General features: G+C 41.0%; 1 protein-coding gene and 1 long non-coding RNA gene across 7 annotated transcripts in view; one reads left to right on the forward strand and one right to left on the reverse strand.

Moving 5' to 3' along the window:
• Window positions 1-24,339, forward strand: part of PPP3CA (protein phosphatase 3 catalytic subunit alpha) — a 278,323-nt gene that overhangs the window by 237,253 nt on the left and 16,731 nt on the right. For all 5 annotated transcript variants that reach the window (XM_084756053.1, XM_084756054.1, XM_084756056.1 and 2 more), the window contains 2 exons: window positions 7,411-7,536; window positions 9,652-9,726. In XM_084756053.1, coding sequence (XP_084612179.1) covers window positions 7,411-7,536; window positions 9,652-9,726 — 201 coding nt within the window. The remainder of the gene's footprint in view (window positions 1-7,410; window positions 7,537-9,651; window positions 9,727-24,339) is intronic.
• Window positions 1-24,339, reverse strand: part of LOC311582790 — a 50,342-nt gene that overhangs the window by 11,946 nt on the left and 14,057 nt on the right. Inside the window, exon 3 of one of the 2 annotated variants that reach the window (XR_014774236.1) lies at window positions 10,225-24,080. The exons of the other annotated variant lie outside the window; for it this stretch is intronic. This is a non-coding gene — a long non-coding RNA (uncharacterized lncRNA). Of the gene's footprint in view, window positions 1-10,224; window positions 24,081-24,339 lie in introns of those variants that run through there. 2 annotated transcript variants of the gene reach the window in all.

Below are 24,339 nucleotides of genomic sequence, written 5' to 3' on the forward strand. Positions count from 1 at the left end.
GCACAGCAGTAGGGTGTGTGCACAGCATGTGCAAAGCTCAGGCTGTGTCAGAATCAACAGAAAAAGAAAGAAGAAAATCATACACCCAGATGCGTGCATGCATGTACACATTGGAGTCTTAAGATGCTTGTGCATCTGGTACATACTTCTTCTTTCATTGTGTCAAATAATATAATCCATGACGGGTGAACAGATACAAATAGTAGCTATATGAAGGTTACAAATGTATTCCCATCTAGTGATTACAAAGACTAAAGCATGGGTGCACAGGACTGTATATGGCCTGTATGTGCGCCTGATACTTATAGTGGAGTTTAGATCTCTAACCACACAAAAGTAATGATAATAAATAGCTCAGTAGGTTGATGATCAATTTGCCTCATGACAGGAAGCCATGTTGTGTATATGTTTCTGAAAACATGCTACATCCCATAAGTATGTAGCAAAGTTCACTGTTCACAAAATCATGACCACATATCAAATAATGCATACTGTTTATGGCCAATAATAGTCTCATTCACTGCATAGGAGTGTGAAGAACTCTGTATCTGGTACCAGATCACATGGTACACAGCTCAGTATCACATACTAAAGGCATCACTATGGCAAAAACACCTGGAGATGAAGGCTTGATATCTATCCTGGCAAATGAGTTGGGCACGCATTTTGCACCTAAGTGTGTGTGAGGTGTAGAGTCAAGGTTAGAATGCAACAGACCATGGAATCTGTTCATATAGAGCGTAGTAGTATAGTGTGGAAAGTGTGTATATATAGACTATGCATACATATATTTATATGACAGTAAGTAAGAATCATATCTCCTGAAAGTAATCATTAAGAGAAAATACACACTATTTCTGCCAGGGTCCAAAACTTCTTGCCTGTTGCATCCTGCACAGGCATACACTATGGCAAGGCAGTATTCCAAGCACACTGCTCTGGCCTCAAGACCTTTTCCTTCAAGCCTTTTTGCCTCCTTCTGTGAAGGTGGGAGTTTGCAAAAGGAACATGGTGATGCTAGTTTTTCTGCTAGAGCGTCTGTGGGTGGAAAACTTGGAAGGAAATCACATCCTGCATCTATTATGCATTTTTTTTTTTTTTGCTATTTCTGGATAGATGATGGTGATTGTACTTCCAGAGTGCCCCCATTTGTATCTTTCACACTTTTATTGCTTTCTCTTCCCTCTTCTAGTCTCCTTATGATGGAACTAGATGACCAGTTACAGAGAAGGAAATGAAAGATGTTAAGAAGGGTGAGAAAAAGAATAAAATTCAGGTTGTCTCCATGTTTGATTTTTACTCTTCCCTACCTTACAACAAGATTAGTGTTAGAAGCCTAGGCATGTGGGGCATCTCCCTCTGGGTTCTCCTGTCCTGCCATGTATTCTTGCCTCATTATCAGCTTCTCTGGCTCTTAATAGTGATGGGGAATAATGGTGACAATGTTTATTATCTTATTAAATGATGTTTATGTGTATGCCTTAAAATTTTTTAAATCACAGAAACTTCTTGGTTTTAGGGATGTGACTAAGGTCCAGAGATTTAGTGCATGGCAGGACACAGCATCAGCATGATGTAATGGCTGTGTTCCTTGCCAGTGATGCTACTAAATATAAGAGGATTTAAGATAGAGCTCAATAGTAGAGTTTTGCCTTGTATCAGAATTGCAATAAATAAATAAGTACTAGTGTCCATTTCATAAAAAGAACTGGGCCCTTCATTGCCATTTTATTTTATTTTATTTCATTTTATTTATTTATTTATATTTTTAAATTTTTAATTTTATTAATTTATTCAGATTACAACTCAATTGTTATCCCATCACTTGTATCCTCCCATTCCTCCCTCCCTCCCGCTTTCACCCTATTCCCCTCCCCTAGGTCCATGCCTGAGGGGGACCTCCTCCCCCACTATATGGTCGTAGGCTATCAAGACTCATCTTAGATATACAGAAACATGCCTTTGAAGATGTAGTCCTGTGGTTACAGTGAAAATGATTTTGAACAAGTAATTGCATAATTCTGAAATGATTTGCTCTGACATCACAAGAAGAATGAGCAGTGCAGCCTCCAAATGAACAGGATTAGGATTCTTTTATTGCATCAGGGTCTCTTCTGGCAGATTTTCACACCTGCCACTTCAGAGAGAGAGCCCTTTGTTTCTGTGCTGTCTGGGCTGGGGTAGATCACTGTGAGTAACGTACAGCCCACAAATGTGTCCCAGTGTCTCTGTATCCCTCTGGGAAGAGTATGAGTGATGTGAGGCCTTAGGACATTACCAGTGGAATAGAGACACTCTTGGTTGGTAGACAAGACAGTTTTAATTTTTGTTGTGGTTGTTCGTTTCTTTTGAAAGTCACAGCAAATGTTCTCCGATTTTTGTGGAAATACAGTCATCTGTGTTATGTTTCCTGCACTGGGGTGCAGAGGAACCTGCAGTGTTAGGGCAGGTGTCAAGGAAGGAAGATGTGCGATGTAGAAGAGGAAATGTTAACTGTGAATTTCATGAATATAGATGCTTCAGACTAATTTGGTTTATTTTTTATGCACTGTGATGATGTATAGTTACTGTGCAAAAACACTCAACTACATGAGTAGCTTATAAATGTGGGATTGTTCGAAGGATTCTTACACAAATACATCATGTCACCGGAGAAAAGAATACCTACTGTGGTTCTGCATTTTAAGTTAAAGATTCATCTTTATGCAGAAAGTAAGGAGAAGCCCAGTTAATAATAGCCTATAGAATTACCGAGAACATTGATCAGTCACTGTGTTAATAATGAGGTTTTTCTTCTGAAAGTTTGTTAATTCCACTGAAGTGGGAATGGGGTCATATAAATTTTCTACATCAGCAATTCTCAAGCTCTAGGTTATGTCCCCCATGGGTTCTCATTGCAGATAACCTGCATATCAAATATTTACATTATGATTCATAACAATAGCAAAAGTATAGTTATAAAGTTGCAATGGCATAATGTTATGGTCGGGGGTCACCATAGCATGAGGACCTGTATTAAAGGGGTGCACATTAGGAAAGTTGAGAAGCACTGTTCTAGGTGAGCCCACATATTAAGGTAAGGAAACTGAGATCTGACCTAGGGATTTTAAGTGGCCCTGAGTGTCCTAAGTAATAGTTACAGAATATACAAGCTGTGTAGGCACGTGGCCTCCAGACTTCTGCTTGTCTTTAGAGAGAGTAATGTAGGTGGAAGAGGAGCCTGTGCAAACTTGGATAGATACTGAATGTTCTGTGTTATCATGGTCCATGTGTGTACACTACATAGATGACTTGTACTTGGGCCAAGGTTGACATTTGCCAGTTTGAAAGTGCAGATGGGTAACTTACTTCACCTCTGCTTATTCTCAAAGAGAAATGAGAACACTTCAGTAAAACATTATGACCTGTGATTATATGTGTAAAGGTCCAAACCGAGTGCCAGCTGTGCCTTGAAGCTAAGTGTAACTTCTGTGGAAATGTATCCTTCCCATCATTAATAAACACAGTAAGCAGCATTAGTTTCACAGGAAGTACCAAAGGAAGCTGTGGTGAGCTGATATTGAAACAAGTAAATTGTTTTTTACCTCGCTGCTCTGCAGAACACTTCTCTTTAAATCACTCAACAGGGCAGCCTTGGTGAACTTGCATCCTATTTCACGTTAGCATGTGCTCTGGCAAAAGTTGAACCATCTTTGAATATGAATACCACATCCAAAGTTAAATTGGTATCACAGCTAGGACAGCATCCATGCATGTACAGTTTATGAAGGCCAGCAGGGAATAGTGGGAAAGGCATAGGTTTACTGTCAGGAAAAGCTAAATAGAAAGGGGGTGAGATGTGTCAGTTGCTGATTACATGATCTGAGCAAGTTACTCCATTTGTCCACTGCAGTTGCTCTGTCTTCAGATAAGGGCACACATGAGGCGTGTGTGTGTGTGTGTGTGTGTGTGTGTGTGTGTGTGTGTGTGTGTGTGTGTGTGAGCCTTAAAAGATTCTTTTGAATAGCTGGGTCTTGAGGAAGCCCTATTCCCATTTTTCTGAGAAAGCACCAGATAGCTTTCCAAAGTGGTTGTACTAGTTTGCATTCCCACCAGCAATGCAGGAGTGTTCCTCTTTCTCCACACCCTCGCCAGCATGAGGTGTCAGTTGAGTTATTGATCTTAGCCATTCTGATGGGTGTAAGATGGAATCTCAGTGTCGTTTTGATTTGCATTTCTCTGATGACTAAGGAGGTCGAGCATTTCTTTAAGTGTTTCTCAGCCATTTGATATTCCTCTGTTGAGAATTCTCTGTTTAGCTCTGCGCCCCATTTCTCTATTGGGTTATTTGGTTTGGTGGTGTTTAATTTCTTAAGTTCTTTATATATTTTGGATATTAGACCTTTGTCAGATGAAGAGTCAATGATGATCTTTTCCCAGTCCTTGGAATATACCCAGAGGATGTACTACCACACAACAGGGACATATGCTCAACCATGTTCATAGCTGCCTTATTCATAATAGCCAGAACTTGGAAACAACCTACGTGTCCCTCAACAGAAGAATGGATAAAGAAACTGTGGTACATTTACACTATGGAATACTACTCAGCTATTAAAAACAAGGAATTTCCAAAATTTGTGGACAAATGGATTGAACTAGAAATTGTCATAATGAGTGAGTTCACACAGAAGCAAAAAGAGCTAAATGGTATATACTCACTTATATCGAGACACTAGCCCAAGGTGTACGTCCCCATGAAAAACTGTACCTACCAGAATAATGGGTAAGAGGGGAGGACATCCTATTGAAACTTTAGGTGTGAGAAGCCTGGGAGAAAGAGGAAATGGAAGGATCCAGTGGGTCCTGGAAAACTACAGGCGAGTCTGGGCCCTGGGGTCCTCCGCAAACTGTGGCAACAGCCAAGGAAAAAATAGGCAGTAAAAACCTTGAACCCCTACCCGGACTAGCCGATGGACATTCTCCACTGTTGAGTGGAGAAGAAGATCTAACTCTCACACAAACTCTGGTGCCCCATATTTGATCATGTCCCTTGGATGGAGATGCCTGGTGGCACTCAGAGGAAAGATAATAGGTCACCAAGGAGAGACTTGATACCGTATGAGCATATTCAGGGGGAGGAGATCCCCCTCAGACACAGACATAGGGGAGGGGAGTAGGGGGGGGAAGTGGGAGGAAGGGAGGGATGGGAGGATACATGGGATGGGCTAACAACTGAGATGTAATATGTATAAATTAATAAAAAAGTATTAAAAAATAAATAAATAAATAAATAAATAAAAAAGGAAAAAAAAAGATTCTTTTGAAGATATAAAAGCAAATACAATGGTAACAAATTCTAAAACTCTTTTGCTCAGATAACTAATGTCAGACACTAGAAATACTTTGCCCTGAAGATCTAAGTGCTGATATGGTAATTTGTCAAGGTGTTTTTATGGGTTTATTTTGTTTTGTTTTGTCAAATGGCATTTCTCATAAATAATAGAATAATGCCAAACACAATTTTCAGAACTATGTGCAGAATGAAGAGAATTCCTATTTTCTCTCGATCTCTGCTGACTGTACCATCCATGTTCCCAAAGTGCCTGATTCTATGTTTTCTGGAGCCACATTAATCAACAAGGTCTATAATTCAAAGCAAAAGCCTCATTGAGCACAAGTATGAACTAACTGCAAGTTGCTAAAAACACCAGCATACTCAGAATGCAGCTTAATGCTTAGAGTAGGCAAATCAGTACATAAGATGTTTCTTTCCTGGACTTGGACACTGGTCAAGGCTATCTAAAAGATTACAGCAGTCCTGAGTCGCAGTTTCAGAGACATTGGCTGACTGGTTTGCATCCAGATCCAGGATACACAGGGTGAAAAGTAACAAGAAGTGTCTTATGTGAAAGAGGCCATAGGGATGAGGGGGTCACTTGCTTGAAAGAATACTTAGGGGGATAGCAGGATCTGTCTCAGCCTCTCAGATTTAGTCTGAGTTGGCACAGGAGACACAAAAACCCGGAGCCTGTTTTATGATACCTTGTCCTTCTACAAAGGGGCGAGAAGCTAAGCACGTACATGTATGAACCCTGATCAAAGTTCTCTGACAAGTGTGCCACCCAGTTCAAAGAAGGAAGATGATCTGTCTACCAAAGGGAACCAGAAAGGGCTCCACTAAAGGGAGCCAGAAAGGGCTCCACTGAGGGCATAGTGTTTGGGCTTCGCTGAGCTGTGGGAAGGGCGTAGATTTCAGAGACAGAAAACAGTCCAGATGAAGGATCAGTTTTGAAAACTTTGTTATGTTAAAGACAGCATTGCACAAGAGGCTCTCCATTGCCATGAAAGCTCAAGCTCCAGAAAGGCATTTAATAGATATTAAAGGCTTTTATTCTGTTATCTATAATCACACACTATAACATACTCCTCATATATAAGTCAGTGGAAAAATACAAAGTAATAAAACAACTTTCTGTATGTTTACCCAGTCAGTGTAACTAGCCCATTCTACCTTACTCAGGAGCTACTCATTACACACCGCTGATGCTGGAGAACGATAATAAAAAATGAAGTCTTGTATAATTCAAGCAGGTTAGAAATGAGACGCCATCATTATTAAAGGCCTATCATTTAGGAGGAAATGTATTTGTTCTAGATCTTTTCAGGTAGTGACCGTAAAGGTCAATGTGTAGGAAAGGCAGGTGTAAATTCAGTCTGACTGTCTTATAAGGTAATATTGTTGATCCATAAGCTGGGGTCGCCACTGAAGCACGTGGCTCCACTGTCACGGAAAATGCTCACAGACCCCTGCTTGCCGTGCATGGATTGACCAGGTCTGGCACATGGATTTCCATCTTCAGTTAGAAGGAGGAGTAGGCATGCTCATGTGAGAGTCTATGTAGCCCACAGATACCACACAGGGCAGGGAGAAGCAGGCATCTTTGCTGCCACATCCTATTTAGAAGTCAAGGCATTAAATCCAAGTATCTTACGTGCTTATGTTGATTGATATAACTAGTGTGGTTGCTATGAAGAAGTATGCTTTTGGAGAGGGGGGGGCAGCTCAAATTCCAGTACCTAGGGAGCTTACTAAATTATGTTAGACAACTCAGCCTTGCCACCTTTTTCTTATCATAAGGTAATAAGACTAGAATGTTCCTGGCTACAGGAGGCTCTTGATCTGATTCCTGGTAATTGCTTAACTACATTACAGAAACATTTTCCAAATGATAATGTCATTTCAAATTAACACATTGCCCACATAGTAGCATCCTCTAAGAAGCTAGGCTTAGGTCCACAATTCAGGAAATCAGGGCCTATGAGGTGATTTCTACTCATGGTTTTGAGTTTTCTTCCTCAGCTAAAGCCATGTATAAGGACAGAGCCGTGTGCTGACTGTGACGTCCTTTTGTGCTGTTTCTGCCCTAGCTGCGGTGCTGAAGTACGAGAACAATGTGATGAACATCAGGCAGTTCAACTGCTCCCCGCATCCGTACTGGCTCCCAAATTTCATGGATGTTTTCACCTGGTCGCTGCCATTTGTTGGGGAGAAAGGTATGCTGTAAAGTCCTGAGATGTTCTTCGTAAGATGTCCTGGGAAGAACCGAGAGCCATGTTCTGTTACCGGTCACGTTCAGACAGACATTGTCTGGTCTAATCGATAACGTTCACATTGTGTATGATGAGAGAGGGATGTGACAGCATGTCCTGTGTCTGGTGGCCTGAGGCAGTGAGTGGATTCAGCAAAGAATACCAAGACTGTACACCGTCCCCATTGAATCGTAGCACTCTCTAAAACCGCAGAAATGAAGTGGTATCTGGTCTCAGATTCTTCCTTCTTACTCTTTGGCACTGTAATCCCAAAGTCATGTTTGAGGATAGTCATGCTTTTCTTGTATTCCTCTCATGAATAACCATGATTGTATGGCACTGCTTAGTGCCTACAGCATGTTAAGGAACAACATATAAAGCCACTGACTCATAGCTTACTATGCCCCAGTGTGGTACAGGGTAAGAACAGGAGACATTTGCAAGTGAAGAATTACCTATTGACTAGCTTGGACTAACTTTTCAGAAATAGGTTTTTCTGTCCCTTCTGCTGTTTCTCTCTCCCTACCATCTTCTCTTTCTTCCCCTGTTGTCTTGTTTTCATTCTTTAACCTAAACTTCAGAAAAAACAAAAAAAACAAAAAGCAAAAAACAAACCAAAAAAAAATCTGTGATTGATGGATAAGTATGCAAAAGCCAGGAGGAGGCTCTGCACTGTAGCCAGGAGACCTTAACTGACTTGACAGACTGGCTCATTCCTCACTTAGTTTCCCATGTGCTCTAGGAGAAAGCTGTAGTGCTGTGTGAAGATGTTTCCATGTGCTTCAGGAAGTCAGCTCTTACGCCAAGTGTTAGAGAAAAGCCACATGTTATCTGAGACTCTACAAGACTTATTGGGGGATTGTTTTGTGTAAATTTCTGATAATGATTCCACAAGGCAAATAAAGAGTTGTTAGTGTAGAAGTTGACTCTTATGCACAAATAAATCACAGGTGCCTTGTAACAGTATCCCTCCTGTGGGACTCCTGGCTCCAGGTTCCTGCACTGACCAGTCCCAGCATGCAGACAGGCTCAGCTGTCGCCTGCTGTGGAGAATGAAGTGTAGATCCTTGCAACAGTCAGACATGATGGAACACCCTTTAGGTGGGTGATTTCTGGTAATTGTTCAAATTTTAAACATTTTTTATTTTTAAAAAAAAGCAGTGATATATTAGAAAACACAATTCAACTTTGGCAATTAAACTCTGGATTAATGTCACCACCACTGGCATTTACTCCGTGTGTCTTCAGTTCATAAAGGACATTTCTTGAAATGCTGTGTCACCTTAAAGACATCTTCTGAAGGTCCTTGGGACTCTCATTACCTGCTTGATAAGACCCAACCAAAATTTAAGAAACATTAAATGTGACAGCATGCATATTGCCAGGAAGGACACACAGCCCCCTGTTATACAAACCTGTTACCATCTATTTACTTCCTAGATTCTGCTTCATCTCCATTAACTTAAAGCTTGTTTAGAAATCAAATGTCATGATCCCTCTGTCAACATATTTATTTCTAAAAATCAATATTCCCAAATCTGCTCCACATGTATTAGCTCAGCCATCAGCAGCTTTTATTAAACACACAGCTACTCACCTGCCTCGGAGCTGGATTCTATGGAGAATTAGACAAATTAACTAAAAGGAGTCTGGTATCTGCTCAGTCACTGCTGAACAGAAGTCTGTAATCTAATCTAGATCAGGCAGCATCACGTGGAAATGAATACAAAATTCCACGGCAGTTCTCCCTGCAGGTTTACAGGGTTCTCTCATCCAATATTTGTTTTGTTTTGTTTCCCCTACTTTCTGTAGAACTAATGTTTAATATGTGTTATAGAGGGTTTCACAAGGATGAAATAATAATTTAATTTTTAAAAGCCTACATGGAATCAGACACTGAGTTATCTCTTATGATGGATAAAGGCAGATCCAGATCCACATGCTTTGGCGAGGGACAGAAGTATAGAAATGATTTTAGCTAAGGCATGCTGTTGCCCAAGTTGCTGTTGAGTGGCGACAGAGGAATGACTTATAGCTGGAAACTGGACCATCTTTCCTCTCTTCCATGTGGGGCGGCAGTGACCGAGATGCTGGTGAACGTCCTCAACATCTGCTCAGATGACGAGCTGGGGTCAGAGGAGGATGGATTCGACGGTAAGTGCTCAAGCTTTTTACTCATCCGTTTGCCACGTAATTGCTTGGGATCTCGGTGTTAACCTCAGGCATACATTTCTTAGATTTCAGTTTATGCTTAAATCATAATGTGGAAAACGGAAACATTTTGTCTGAGGTAAGAAAACGTCAAAATAAGGGCTAGAGAGATGGCTCAGAGGTTAAGAGTACTGGCTGCTCTTCCAAAGGTCCTGAGTTCACTGCCCAGCAACCACATAATGGCTCACAAACATCTGTATAGGGATCTGAGGCCCTCATCTGAACTGTGGGTATACATGCAAATAGAGCACTCATAAACATTAAATAAAACAAAACAAAACAAAAAAACCTCTGGTGTCTCATATTTGACCATGTCCCCTGGAGGGGGAGACCTGGTGGCACTCAGAGGAAGGATAGCAGGTTACCAAGAAGAGACTTGATACCCTATGAGCATATACAGGGGAGGAAGTCCCCCTCGGGAACAGTCATAGGGGAGGGGAATAAGGGGAAAATGGGAGGGAAGGAAGAATGGGAGGATACAAGGGATGGGATAATCATTGAGATGTTAACAAGAATAAATTAATTAAAAATTAAAAAAAGAAAACGAAAATGTCGAAATAAAGCCATGAGAGGCTTTCCCCATCACTTTGGGACCTAAGCTTGTTGAAATATAAACTATTTTAATAACTGTCTTTCAGTTGCCCACATTGCTATTTGATATCCTTTTGCCTCCTTAATAAAAGGCAACCTTCTATTTCCTAGCACCATCTCCTCTCATTTGTCTTGATGTGTGTGGTAAGGAAAGGCATTCTCACGTGGGTAAGCTTGGGCTGAGGTCTGGTACCCTCCAACATCACCCTCTGCTTTACTACGTCATGTCCACTGCCACATTCATGTCCTTAATATTGTCAGTTTTTAAGTAGTATTAATAACTTCAAATGGTAATACTCTCTATATATCTGTATTAATATATGAGTGAGGCCATGAGAGTGTTAAAGTTATTTTGGAGGTGCTACAGGTGCCTTCAAAAAGAATAGCTTTTCTCCAGAGACAAAGATGGTCTCTGTGAGTCCTAGTGAAATGACCAAAATGCATGAAAGGGACAAAGATGTGACAAGAGCAAACTTTCTTTGTACATGTGCAATAAGTCCTGCTCTGTGCAAGGTGCTCTGGATTTCTTAGTGCCTTGAGGAAACTAAAGTCTTGTTAGAGGACTGATGTAGAAGTAGATAGTGTTAATAGAATAAGACATTACAAAATAAAGAACAAAGATAAAAGTAGATACTCTGGTTAATTAAAATGAATAACAATTAAACAGCTCTATTAAAAAAAAAAGGAGATTGTGGCCCTTTCTAAAAGTTAAAATTTGGACAGCATGATTTAATACTGTGTTGCTATTAACTCTAACAACAGCTAAAAACACAAAATGCCTATTGCCTCAGCCAAAAAGTAAAATTAAATGCCTATGTACTTATATAAATAATATATATAATTTATAAGACTATATAAGATAAAATTGACCTAAATATATATTGATTAAGCACACAACTTATTGCTGACATTCATATATCTCTTTCCTGGAGCTTCTTGCAACTCCTTGTCCTCATAAACTCTTAGATACCACATTGCAGGAAAGTAGGATGGGGAGCAAAGGAGATACAGAAGGAAAATACTCATTAAAATTAAAAATATCTTTAGAAATTAATTAAGCAAATATGGGTAGGCTCACAGTTTCTACTGTGTGTAGACTCTGGATGCTTCCCACGTTATAAGCCGTAATTGCTGCTGCCTATGAGCAGTGTTACTTCTTAAAAGACAGCACCTTCATAAATTGCCAGGATTATTCTAACTAAAGGAAAAATACTAACCAAACTGATTCTGAACCTTAAGCAGCAGTAAACATTATTCCATAGTTTCTCTTCCCCATGTTCCTTTTACTCATTGTAATGGCAGCCAGATAGGATGCTTCGCTCCACCCACCATAAAGCTTGTGGCTGATATGTGCATAACAAAAGGAAGGTTTGGAAACTTCATGCAGACTGTTAGGTGACACAGGGGCCACCAGAGAAAACTACCTAGAAAGCTAAGAACAAGTATCTAGTTGTTCGACTTAAGGATGATAATGTCAACAGTGTGCCAGGACAAAGGGGTCTGATGGAAGGGAATATGCTAAGGGACACGGCAGGGAGTCTGTCTGTCCACATGCACCTCTGCATGCTTGGGTGCCTTCAAAGGGGAGGGAGAACATTCTATGATTTCCTGGCTTGACTTTGGGAACGGGGGACATTGCTCTGGATGCATCAAGAGAGAAGGATCAGAGAGGGATGGGAGGAAGTCAGAAAAGCATTGATTTGGAGGCTTATCCACTTTCCTTCAGTTCAAAGTAATTATGGCAAATTCCATAATTTGGTGTACTGTCTTCTGAATGCAGATATTTTCAAAATTAATATTTATTAGCATTAATGCAGTAAGCTTCCCTGTAAACAAACTGACATGTTAGCCAAATTCATCAGCCAACATTTCTAAAGCGTACTTTAAGAACACTTTAAGAACAAGATTACAGGGGCTGGAGAGATGGCTCACAGGTTAGGAGCACTTGTATGTTCTTCCAAAGGTCCTGAGTTCAATTCCCAGCAATCACATGGTGGCTCACAACCATCTATAATGAAATCTGGTGCCCTCTTCTGGCCGCAGGCACATATGGGGGCAGAATACTGTACAAATAATAAATAAATAAATCTTTAAAAAAAAAAAAAAAGAACAAGGTTACAGTTGCATCCTAACGCATTCCAATAAGTAACTGATCTGCTGAGTGGGTGGTCAGGATCAGCCCTGGAAGACCTCACTGGTGGCTGGGATTCATAGGCTGCCCCAGCTTCACAGCCTTGCTGCTGCTGCCTTCTTATCCCCAATCTCATCTCTGTCTGTCTGTCTGTCTCTGTCTCTGCCTGTGTGTGTGGGTGTGTGTGGGTGTGTCTGTCTGTCTGTCTCTCTCTCTCTCTTTCTCTCTCTCCTTTAAAATAATTCATTTTGATTGGTCTTAGAAGATTCTTTTCCTTTCTATGCACATTCCTCCACTCAAAAATTTAAGGCGAGCCCTTCAGACCACTATACTGCCCTTCTCTCATGCAGAGAGTTGGTCCATGGGGAACCCAGCCTGGTCTTACTGGCTGCAACTGCTCCTTACATCCCTAACTTCCATGTTCCTGCTCTGCTCAGCTTCTGTCTGCCTTCACATCGATACTTTTTTCCTTTTGAACAGCATTTTCTGCTTTAACTTCCACTAGCTGCATTTACTTAGATGATTAATGCTTTCAAATTTTTAAGCAGCATTAATACTTTTTAATAGTAGTTAGATCCTCCAAATAATTGCTACAAGCTTGGAGATGAGCAAAAGGAAGCAAAAGCATCATTATCTACTTGGAGAAAGTAGATGCCATTATCTTTAGTGTCTTGGACACAACATATCCTACTTAACAGGTAGTATGTGATTTTTTTTCCTACTTCTTTTTTCTCCTTTTAAAAAAAGTGCTCATTTCTTTCCCTTAGTCAGACTAAAGAGAAAAATGCACTTAGTTCGGTGTTTCTTTTGTGGGTGTGAATATGGGGAGAGAAAGGGTAGTTGGGAGCAGTGAAAAGGAAAGCCTCCGCCATTTCCTAACACCCTGACTCCTGACTGATGGGCCTCCCCAGCACATGGTGGTATTTCAGGCCTGGTTTCCCCTGCTGCACAGCATGCAAGTTTCCCAGAAGCACCTTTGGGCTGGGAAACTTAGCTCAGCTAATGCATGATCATGCAGACCTAAATTCTGATCTCCAGCACCCACTTTAAAAGCCAGGAGTGCTGATCCATGTCTACACAGGAGCAGCACTGGGGGACATGACGAAGAAAGGCAGATCACTGAGGCACGTGGGCCAGCCAGTCTAGATATGGATGAGCTTAGGGACCTTGGGAGACCGTGAGCCACAAAATAAAGTGAAAAGGGATGGAGGAAAGACACCTGACATTGAGCTTTGGCTTTCAAGTGCAGTGGCACACCTGTGCTCAAATGTATATACACACACACACACACACGCACACGCACACGCACACGCACACACACACCAAGTACATATACAACACACATACACACACACACCAAGTACATATACAACACACACACATACACACACACACTAAGTACATATACTACACACATACACACACACATGCACGCATGCACACACGCAGGCATGTACACTTTTCTTTTAAAGAAAGAGCTTAGAGGAGCTAAAGAAGGAAAATTAAATGCCACAAAGTAAGGTGCCCTCTGCACCTCATGATCAGTTTCGATTGGTAAGAAGCCAATTCCATCAGTAGAATCCTTAGCTTCCCCCTCTCCTTCATGCCTTGTCATCTCTGCGTGAGAACAGAATGCTAAATGTGGAAATTCGGACATAAAATGTAAGAACAACCAACATCTTCTAGCGCCGGTACAAAACTGGCAGCTCTCACTTGCGTGGGTGGCAGTTTCAGGGTCTGTCCTGTTTGAAAGTTAAGCATCTTAGGATCCTGAGTCTGAAACAGATAAAATTGAATATTATGGATGCTACTGTCTCATTTCATGCCGATGAGGGTGGCTGAAATTTAGCTCAGTTCTCAGAAATGTCCCCATTTAAGGGAAGAAATACACAGAAATAAATGTTTTCATGGCAAATACGTTCAAGTGTCCATTTTGGACTGGCCAAACAAGGTGAATCCTAACAATTTTATTTTATAAGGCTCTGAAATGAATGGATTTCTGCAATGCTCAGAGAACAGTTTATGGGACACCCCAGAGTGCTTTGATCTCTTTGGGATTTAGCAGCATATACTTGAGTTTATTTGAGTTTATTTTGCTTGCAGCAGTCCCAACTCTGCCATGCTTGGAACCTGTCTGTCACTGAGGGGTGGCCCTGGGCTCCTACCAGGGTCCTTGTCTGTTTGCTACAGACATCAAAGGGCTCAATGAAAGCTCTTCCTTCAAGGGGTTATTTTGGGTGGGGGCTGTCTCTTGATGAGTGATTTATCTAGCCCTTCTCAATGTTCTGCCCCATATCCAGTGGCAACTAAGAAAGTCAGAGGTAATAATAGGAGCTTGCAGCTCATGTTCCTGTCATATCAAGTTGGCTTCTAAGTGTCCGTGAGGCCCCCAGCAAGTAGGGATTCCTCGCATTGCCTTCCAGGTCTGTCACCTCTCCTTGAGCATCTAATGATGCTGCTGCTGAGTGACGGCAGCTGACACTTAAAAGTGTAATGCATCATTCTGAGTTGCTGGCACATAATAAACACTCTCATTAATTTTGTCATTTTGGACAGAAAAAAAACTATTAAGTATGATTTTTTAAGGTTATTAGACAATTTATTATGTTGTTTTTATTATCTTTAATCTTGAAGACAACCGTTTTTGATAGAGATGCTATTATTGTCCCTGTATTAACCTAGGAAGCAAAGAAAAATCTGTCAGTATAAAGCCTAAAATATATATAGCTAGTAAAGCAACGGCCTGAAAGAGCACTAGCTTGTGCACTTGCCTTGTTCTCAGGCACTTGAGATACCCAAGACCTACGATTATCATTGTTAAATCTCTTCCTTGGAATCAGCCTGGTTAGATGGAAAGATAAAGCTAGAAAGAGAGGAGGAAGGGGGAGCGAAGGAGGAAGAGAGATAATGAAGGAATATTTATATTAGATATGATGTAGGATATTTTATGAAACTGGACTTTTACACTATCCTTTGCCCATAAACACTAGTTGAGAACTTGAGGAAATGAAGCAGAGTTGTGAGTTCAAGGTCAGCCTGGGCCACATGTTGAGACTTTGTTCTTAGCCTACAAGAGCAATACAAGAGATGGCTTCCATCTAGCTGTTTCAGCATCGTCTTCTCTGGGAAGTTGCACGTGTTTCATTTGGGTAAGAAGTGCAGGTGTGTGCGAGTGCACAGAAAGGACCCCGGCCATACCACGGTTCTCTCCCGTTAGCTTCTGCCTTACAAGGAGTCTGCCTGACATAGGGCTGCAGCTCGCATTGCATTGGCCTGTGGTGGGGCTTTCAGGTTTTGTTTTTTGTTTTGTTTTATGTGTGTGTTTGTTTTGTCTTTTGTTTTGTTTTGTTTTCAGTGTTAACCACCAAATACTAACTACCTGCTTGAAAAGTTTGCAAAAAAAGTTTACTGCCAAAGAATGTTTCCTGAGCCCCAAATTTATATGTATTATGGGCCTTGTTTCCTTTCCATTTCTGATTTGGGATGATAAAATAAGCGTATGCCTTCAATGTAGGAGAAAGAAGCTCCAGTAGATGACTCTTTCTCGTCTGGTAGTTTGTCCTCATTCATGAAGAAGACTCATTTAAGGCAAGGAGTCCTAAGTGATCCCGAGGAGCAGGGAGAAGCTCCCAGAAATGCCTTTCAACACCAAAGCTTCTGTTTTGTTCATTACCACAGTGAAGAAAGCTGGCCTGGCAGAGAGCACCAGAAAGCTAGTGACAGATTTGGGAGTGAGGCACACTCGCTCATCTGGGATTTGCTTTTGTCTTGAAGTCGTAGACTCTGAGATCACTCTCTTCTCCTTTAAATACAAATTATGTTTGAGACTGTGATATTTGATAAGCCACGCTAACAAGAAAATGTTGGGGAGGTGAAATTGAAATCCTATCGCATAAGAAAGAAAAGAAAAGAATAATAAAAGGAATGCATTTGAAGCCAAGTATAGTTCCAGGCTGCCCTGGAAACACAATATTAAATTAGAACTCTGTCTCTGCTTTCAACTAAAGGGAAAGCCACATGGTAGGACCCCTGTCCTCTCCACATGCTTTTCTATCCTAATGCTGACCACAAGCGAGTCAGCCATGGGAGCTGATCAGATTTCCTTGTGCTTCTGTGAAACCATCTCAACTGTGCACAAAGAAATGTTCTTGATTCGAATTACTAGGTAATTCTTCATGTGTGATGTCACAGTAGAGTGACTCCTTTAAATGTCTTACATAAGGATCTTTGTATGGAGACTTTGGAGCCTACTGTGGCATTTTTATGGCCCCTAGGGTAGCCCTGAAAGGGTTTGGCTATAAGAATTTCTACCAAAGCTATACTTATGTGCCATGACAGGTGCTTGACCTTCTTCACATGACAGCATTGACACAAGTTACTCTCAGGAAAAAATATATGAGGATCCTAAGTGTTCAGGATTTGCCACCAGAGTCAAGGCATTATTTCCAGCAAGTAGTGGCACTATCTAAATGTTAAGCTTTGACTTTAAGAATCTAAAGGGGCTGAGTCAGTTAAGCCCAAAAGTTTTATTCTTGATGCCCCCTCTGCTTCATGCTAAAGAGCTGCTCCCTCAGAACTGTGCACTGATTAATATTCCCAAGCCACTCATTTCTATGTACAGCATTTTGGCTTGCAATATAGGGAGAAAAATTGTACGCTTGGTAACAATTGGCGGTTTAGGAGGGGGACATGAAATATTTGTTAATCGTTTATTGTATTTCTTTTACAATGCTAAAATCAGACACATGGCTTTGTGTGTATAGGCACCAGAGATCTGCCCCCAGAATATATCAAATCTTTCTGCAGAAATATAAAACAGAGAGAGAAAGAAAGAGAATAGCACAAAGAGCTCTCTGGGTTGGCTGTGTGGTTCTGCTTTTGGCTACAGTCAGGGATAACCTGAAAACAAGTTAACACAATGAAGGCAGAATTCTCAGCCCGAAATCATGCATGAACATAAATAAAGAATGAACAAGGCTATAATTTAGGAACATGGTAAATTATCTCAGTTCAAGTGGTTAGAGCTGAACAAAGGTTAAAATACAACTTAAAGGAAACAGTTCAAAAGAACTTCTAAGCATTTCAAAGTGTCCTCAGTTCTGGTGAATTCACAGAACTGAGAGTAAGTAGCTTATTGTGATGGGGTAAACCAAGGCACAGAAGGGACAATGCACAGGGATAACCAATGACTTCTCTTAACTGCATGATTGAGTAAAACTGGCACAGTTAACTCAGAGTGCCCACCAGGATTTGGGGGAAAAAAATAACCCTTTGAAACAAGAAATCAGGGCTGAAGACAAACTCATATTGGTGAAAGCTGTGAGTGAATTAAGCCTCCAGAATTGCTGATATAGGAGGAAGAATCAAAAAAAAAGAAAAACTGGTGTTTCTGGAAGAAACTGGACAAAAGAAGGTAACCCAGTGAGGGAGGAGAAACCCTCCGACAGGAGCTCCAGAGCCAGTGTGAGGGAGCAGGGTGGATGCAGCTGTTTGAAAGTGTTTGCACACAAATCTGCAAATGTAATGGGAGACATAGTTCTGGCCAGAAAATTAAATCTGAAGACCATAACTTTGGCAATCAGACACCACACTAGAGAGCAAGGAGAACTGTGTGGATGGGTTTGGAGCGAGAAAAAAAGAAGGAAGAAATGTTATAATTATATAATGATGTGAAAAATGAAAAGGAAGCAAATATGTTGCTTTTATTATGACAGAACAAAAACATGACAGTATTTGGAAACAAATAAAATAAAATATGGGATACCATAGCTTTACTCTCACATTATGTATTTGTCGTTATATATCCTATAACTGAGTAAATAACTGCAGAGGTTGGAATTGTTCTCATGAGTCCAGGATAGATGCAACATTCTCCTCAGAGAATGTACCTGGTCTCTAATACACATGTAATGGTTATACTTTAAAGGAGTGAGTTCCAGGACAGCCAGGGCTACACAGAAAAACCCTGTCTCCAAGAACAAACAGCAAAAAAATAAGAAATAATTTTAAAAAAGGAACAAACAGCAGCAGCAACAAAAGGTTGGATAAGTACTCTAAATTATATAGTTTTAAAATTATTTTTCAATGAGATGATCTGTGTACTTTTATGAAAACTATTTTACTCTTTCACCTTTATCTCATGAGACACTGACCTCCCACTTTCCCCCCAAACCCTCTAGACACAGAGACCTTGCTTGTGTTGGTCCACTTTGTTCTGAGGTCTGAGACATGTCTCCTCTAGTTACTGCACTCTGGAGTCCATCCTAGACCTTGGATGGTATCAAACACACATCAGGCCCCATCTCAGAGCTGCTTGATAGTCACGAGGATCACCAAATCAGCCTCTCCTTGCGCACAGGGAGCTGTCCCAGTTGGAAGAACAGAACTTGAGCATCCTGTTCTTTACAAGCAGCACATCTGAGCTCTTCCCAGTCTCCAAGGCTCTGAACCTAGTGCCTCAGTGGGTAGCTCCGTCCCTGCACTCAGCCTTGCAGAAGGTCGGCTTGTAAGCAAGCTGCCGCCTTAGCTCTTCCATGTACTTGTGAGGGAAGTCAGCAGCATGCTACTATAATGAACCCTAGCTGTAGCGTATCTTTCCAGCCAGTGGCTTTAAGCAAATGACTGCTTTGTGAGTGTCTCCTTCAAATGGTGGTTAACAGAGCGACCTCCGTGTAGTTGTTCTGAGTGTGTTAGGAAATGCTGTGAGTAGAGCATGCAGAACACGATCGTGCAGACCATGGGAAGAGGCTCCATAGTCACCATAAATCACCCAAAGTTAAGAAGCAGTCAGTGTGACAGCAAGGGTTTCAGCCGTGTCTTGTACTCCAAGACTCAAGCTCTTGGCCACCACACTGCTCTGTCTCTTGCATGCCACTTCATTTAGAGGACTGGCTGAGTTAGTCAGTGCATCCTTTGAGCTGGCTCCGGCACAATATCCCCTGGGCATGCTCGGTGTTCGCCTTAGCTACTCTGAGTTGCCATTGTGCACTGATGGAAACCCAAATCTGGTACTCATTTTTCCTGCCTGAGTTGTGAACCATCAGAAGAGTTTGAAATAGGCTGGTCTTAAATAAGTTCAGCACATGCTACTGTGCCTGGTTCCTTCCTTGTCCATTGGGGAAGTTGCATTCCTTTCCTCCCCAATATACAATTGACATGTGTGTTGTCATGTGACTTTGTCTACACTATAATACATGAGACAAACCTACCACTTCACTGTATTTACCCTTTTGCCATTCAATTAGTGAGCATTCAGAGAGGACATTGAAATATCATTAGAACACTAAATGTATAAATCCATAGAGTATCAAACTATGATCTAGCCATGTGCTTTCTCACAATACTTTGCATAGGTTCTAGTTTGCTTTCTGTTGCTGTGTCAAACACCATGACCAAAGGCAATTTGGAGAGGAAATAATTTATTTGGCTTACCCTTCTGATTGCAATCAACCACTGAAGGAAGACAGGGCCAGAACTCAAGGTAGGAACCTAGAGGCAGGACCCGCGGGGGAAAGCTACTTCCTAGTGTGTGCTCTCTGACACCAGCTTTCATAACCCATTTCCAGGCAACTTCCCAAGGAGTAGCACTGCCCACACTGGGCAGGGCCTCCCCATGGCACTCAACAATCAAGGCAGTTCCAAGAGATAGATCAGCAGGGCAATCTGGCCTGGACAGTCTCTCTGTTGAAACTATCTTTTCCCAGTCTGTGTCAGATGATAATACAAACTTACCAGGACGGCATGCATGCCTAATCAGGACCATAGTAAAGGCCTGATAAGAATCATTGCATTTTCACCCATAGCCACAGGTTTTTGAGAGATACCTAGCCATGGTAATTACCTCATTCTGAGAATTTACTTATTAACTTGGCAGTTATTTCTTAAAATTTTTTGTTGTGTTTTTAAAAAAATGTTTTTGTTTTGTTCTGTTTGCCTTGACAAAGCGGTTGCCCCAGTTCAACCTTTGCAGACTCTGTTTTTCCATTGATAAACAGAGAAGCATAAATGTCCCTGGTATGGCAACTTTTTATACAAAGTTTCTAAAGTCTTGAATTTTCACCCTAGTGAGAATTACAACCATGGCCCATTTCTGTGGTTCTGCTCAGGAATCACTGTGCTAACTGAACACACCATCTCAGAGAACAACAGTACATCAGATCAAATTAGAGTTTGTAAGTAAAGTACTGTTCCGTGGGACTGACCAGCTAGTGACTACAATTGGGCACGTAGGTCCATTCCTTCTTAAGGCTTCCTATGCAAAGAATTCACTTACGTTTTATGACCAGACAAGTGGACAGGCAGGGTCTCTGTTCCTTAAAATCTATTTCTCACCAGAGGGTTTTTTTTTTTTTATTTATATTTCGAAAGAGCCTCTGGGACTTTCAGAATGAGGTATTTGAGTAGTTGTATGCCACATATCATACCAGTGTTACCTGTTAACTCACAAGATTTTTGGCTTACGGGAAAAGTATAGGATTGTGGCTTAGAGTGGGTCGGTGTTAGGCTCCACCTGTGGGAGGTTATATAGTAGAGTTTAAGTACAAAGGAGAACCCTAACCTATGCTTGGAAGAGCCTGGCTGTCATTTAGGTTTGACCCTGCCTTGGTGCTGGCAGTACAGATCCTGAGCTGTGGCTTGTTAAAGAGAGAGTGTCCAATGGCTGTCACTTCTGAACCTGAGAGTAATCTAGTTGTGGCTAGGACAGCCTGCCGGCTGGGGTATGGAGTCTGCTGCATCACCAGACACATTTCAAGCAGAGTTTAAAGGGACCCCTTCTTCACAACCATGCCGGGCCCAAAGCCTAGACAACTCATGACAGCTTTTTACCTTTCTCAATTGCCTTTTTCCCATTCTAATCACTGTGGTCTCCCTGGACCCAGTCACTGGGAACATTAAAGAAGTCTCCTTACTTGAAACAGTGCCACTTCCTTCTCACACCTATCATTTGGAGAGAAGTTCCAGAAAAATTCATTTCATTGCATATTAAATATTGATAAGCACTGATTAACCTGCAGCTGGAGTTACAGGCAGATATGAGCTGCCCAGTGTGGGTGCTGGGACCCAAACTTAGGTCCTATATAAGTGCAGTATGTGCTCTTAATCACAGAACTATCTCTCCAGCTATCTTTCCGGCCCCATAATAATGACTTTTAAAGACTGATTTTTTTTTCCCACAAAGGCTAATATGAAAGTATTCCTCTTTACAAGGCATGACCGCCAAGTTTCAAAAAAAAAATGCAATCCTACTTCTCTCTCTATTCTCCCTGTTTATTTATCCTTCACTAAGATGCTTCAAGATGCTTCAACAGTTATTTTCAATGATGTGCTATAAAATGTTTAAGAACCTGTCCTCCAGCACATTGTTGTCACTTCCAATATATTTGATTTTGTCTATGATGATGCATCCCAGAACCTCCCACAAGAGACAATGCCTTATTCATCCTTCCAATGCTAAACACAGTAGGCTGTTAGTAAAGGCACACATGGTAAGGGAGGGAGGAATTTGGAGAGAAAGTTGTATTCCAAATAGCCTGAGCTGTGTACCTTTAATTCGGTTTGCCTGAGCTTATAGCAGTAGCAGAAGCTCCTCTGTGCTGTGAATGGAGTGACAAGGTCAGCATCTCCTACATGGCAGATACTCAGTGTGGCTAGAATCTTTTCTTTCTCATGCTCACACACCCCTGTAGTGCTGTTTGCAGCACCATTCCAGACTGAAATCCACCCTGTGAGCAGTGGTGGCACTTACTCAGCAAGCCACTTGGCACAGACACCTTTCCTAGGAAGTTATGGGGTAGACGTGTGCCACAAAGGGCAGGAAAGACACCATATAAAAAACTCTTTAGATTGCCTTAATCTGTATATTGGCCTCCCCAACTTTGAGGAAAATAGTGTGTGCGGTTGCTTGATTCCAAAAATCTTAGAATAATGCCCTGGCATACCAGAATATCAGAACTTCAAAGATGAAAAAAGCAGCAAGAAAAAAAGTGATTATTAGAATAGAAACATAAAGTGAATTTTTACTTGAAATTACTATTTTCTTAGTGTATAAAATAATACCTTTCAGTTTGGGACTTCCAAGTTGAAATAAGAGATTATATTCTTTTCAATGAAAAATACCAGAGATATTTTGTATATCTTTACCTATATGGCCGTGGCACAGTACCACATCAAGGCAAGATAGTACCAAGAAGGCTTACTATGATATTGTATGTGCATGTGTCAAGTAAAAAATGTTTAGAATGCACACATTTATTTTGCTGTTAGGGATTGAGACAATTTATAATGGATGTGCATTTTCAAAACATCTTAAATGATCTCAGGAAAATATGACAAATTAAGAGGGCAATACTAAGTATAAGGTCATGCCCATGTTAACGGTCCTCTGTGGCTTACTTCCATCAAGTCTAGTGAGAATCCATGACACTCATGTACGCTAATCTCTTTTTGATAGTTTATGAAGTTGAGATTGTATGATATGAGTATTAGACTTTGAATAATTAAAAAATATCTAAAGTTATCCCCAGGGGAAAAAGTGTCTATCTAAGATGAGTTTTCACAGATACACTGGCTTGCCATACCATAATATTGAAGCCGAGACAGGAGGATTGCCATGGGCTTTAAACTACCCTAGGCTACAGTTTGAGGCAAGGCTGAACAACCAAATAATACCATGTCTTGGGCCCAAGAGGATAAAAGTAATCTTACTATCTCTTCTTGGAGCTTATGGTAAACTTATTTGAATGTTTTAGCAAATGTGTTCTAGTTTTATGAAAAAGATGATAAAACTTCTATGATGGTAAAGAATTTCTAAAGAGATTCCCCCCCCCCCAAAATTCTGTAGTCATCATTTATTGGAGGATATACTATGTATATGTAATAGAGTATTTATTACCTACTGTGAAGTAATTCAGTTGAAATTAAGATGTGAGCAGTAGCATGATTGTGATTGTCAGAATGCTCATTTCCTATTGAAGCTTAGTACCGAGCGTTCTTCTGCAGGTCAACCCTCAGAGTGGAGCAGCATGCTCAACATAATTTATTTTCCTCCTTTCCCTACATAGATTCTTACTTTCCATGGCTCTTGTTATAGGTTTTACAAGTCCTTTATTGGTGACTTTTCTGTGAGGTCATCTTCTGCATTTCTCACTTGTTTGATTTGATGTTCAGTCGTTCTCCTTTCTCCTAAAGATGTGCAGTTTTAGCTCTAGAGTTTTAACCTCTCCTCACTAATTTTCTTGTTTGCATTTCTAAATATAGTCAGCCATGTTGGAGTGCTCCCACACTTTCCGTTCTGTGTGTCAGTGGATTGGTTTCATGATCTGGCCAGATAGTATGCTGGAAAGCGCCAGAGTCTCTTTCCTTGCCCAGCACATCATGACCTCTGAGATGATTGGTCAGTAGTGGGTAAGAAATAAGAGAACAAGGAGGGGCGAGATGTTAGACTGAAGTCAGAACTGAAGTGACCGACTGATAAAGCAAGCGGAAGCTCGTCTGCACAGACCGCTGCCATCCCACTTAGGACTCCTTTCTTAAGACAGATACTCTTTAGTAGTCTTGGTCAGTAATCACCTACGATCTAAACACAAGGAATTGAAAAATTAATGTGCAGGGAAGTCTAAATTAAAAATACTCTTAGAATCTCAGACTAAGGCATGAGGCTGAGGTCATGCTCTGTGTTTTTTCTCTGGTATCCAGGCCAATCGACAGTAAATGCAGGAGTTCTTAGTAGGATCTCATGGCTCATTTTTACCATGGGTTATGCTGGAGAATCGGTTTTTTCCATATGAATTTAAACTCACCCATTAAGTTGTGAGGAAGATAACTGTAAATAGCAA

The sequence above is a fragment of the Acomys minous genome (genome assembly GCF_964271855.1).
Source record: "Acomys minous genome assembly, chromosome: 14".
Lineage (NCBI taxonomy): Eukaryota > Metazoa > Chordata > Mammalia > Rodentia > Muridae > Acomys > Acomys minous.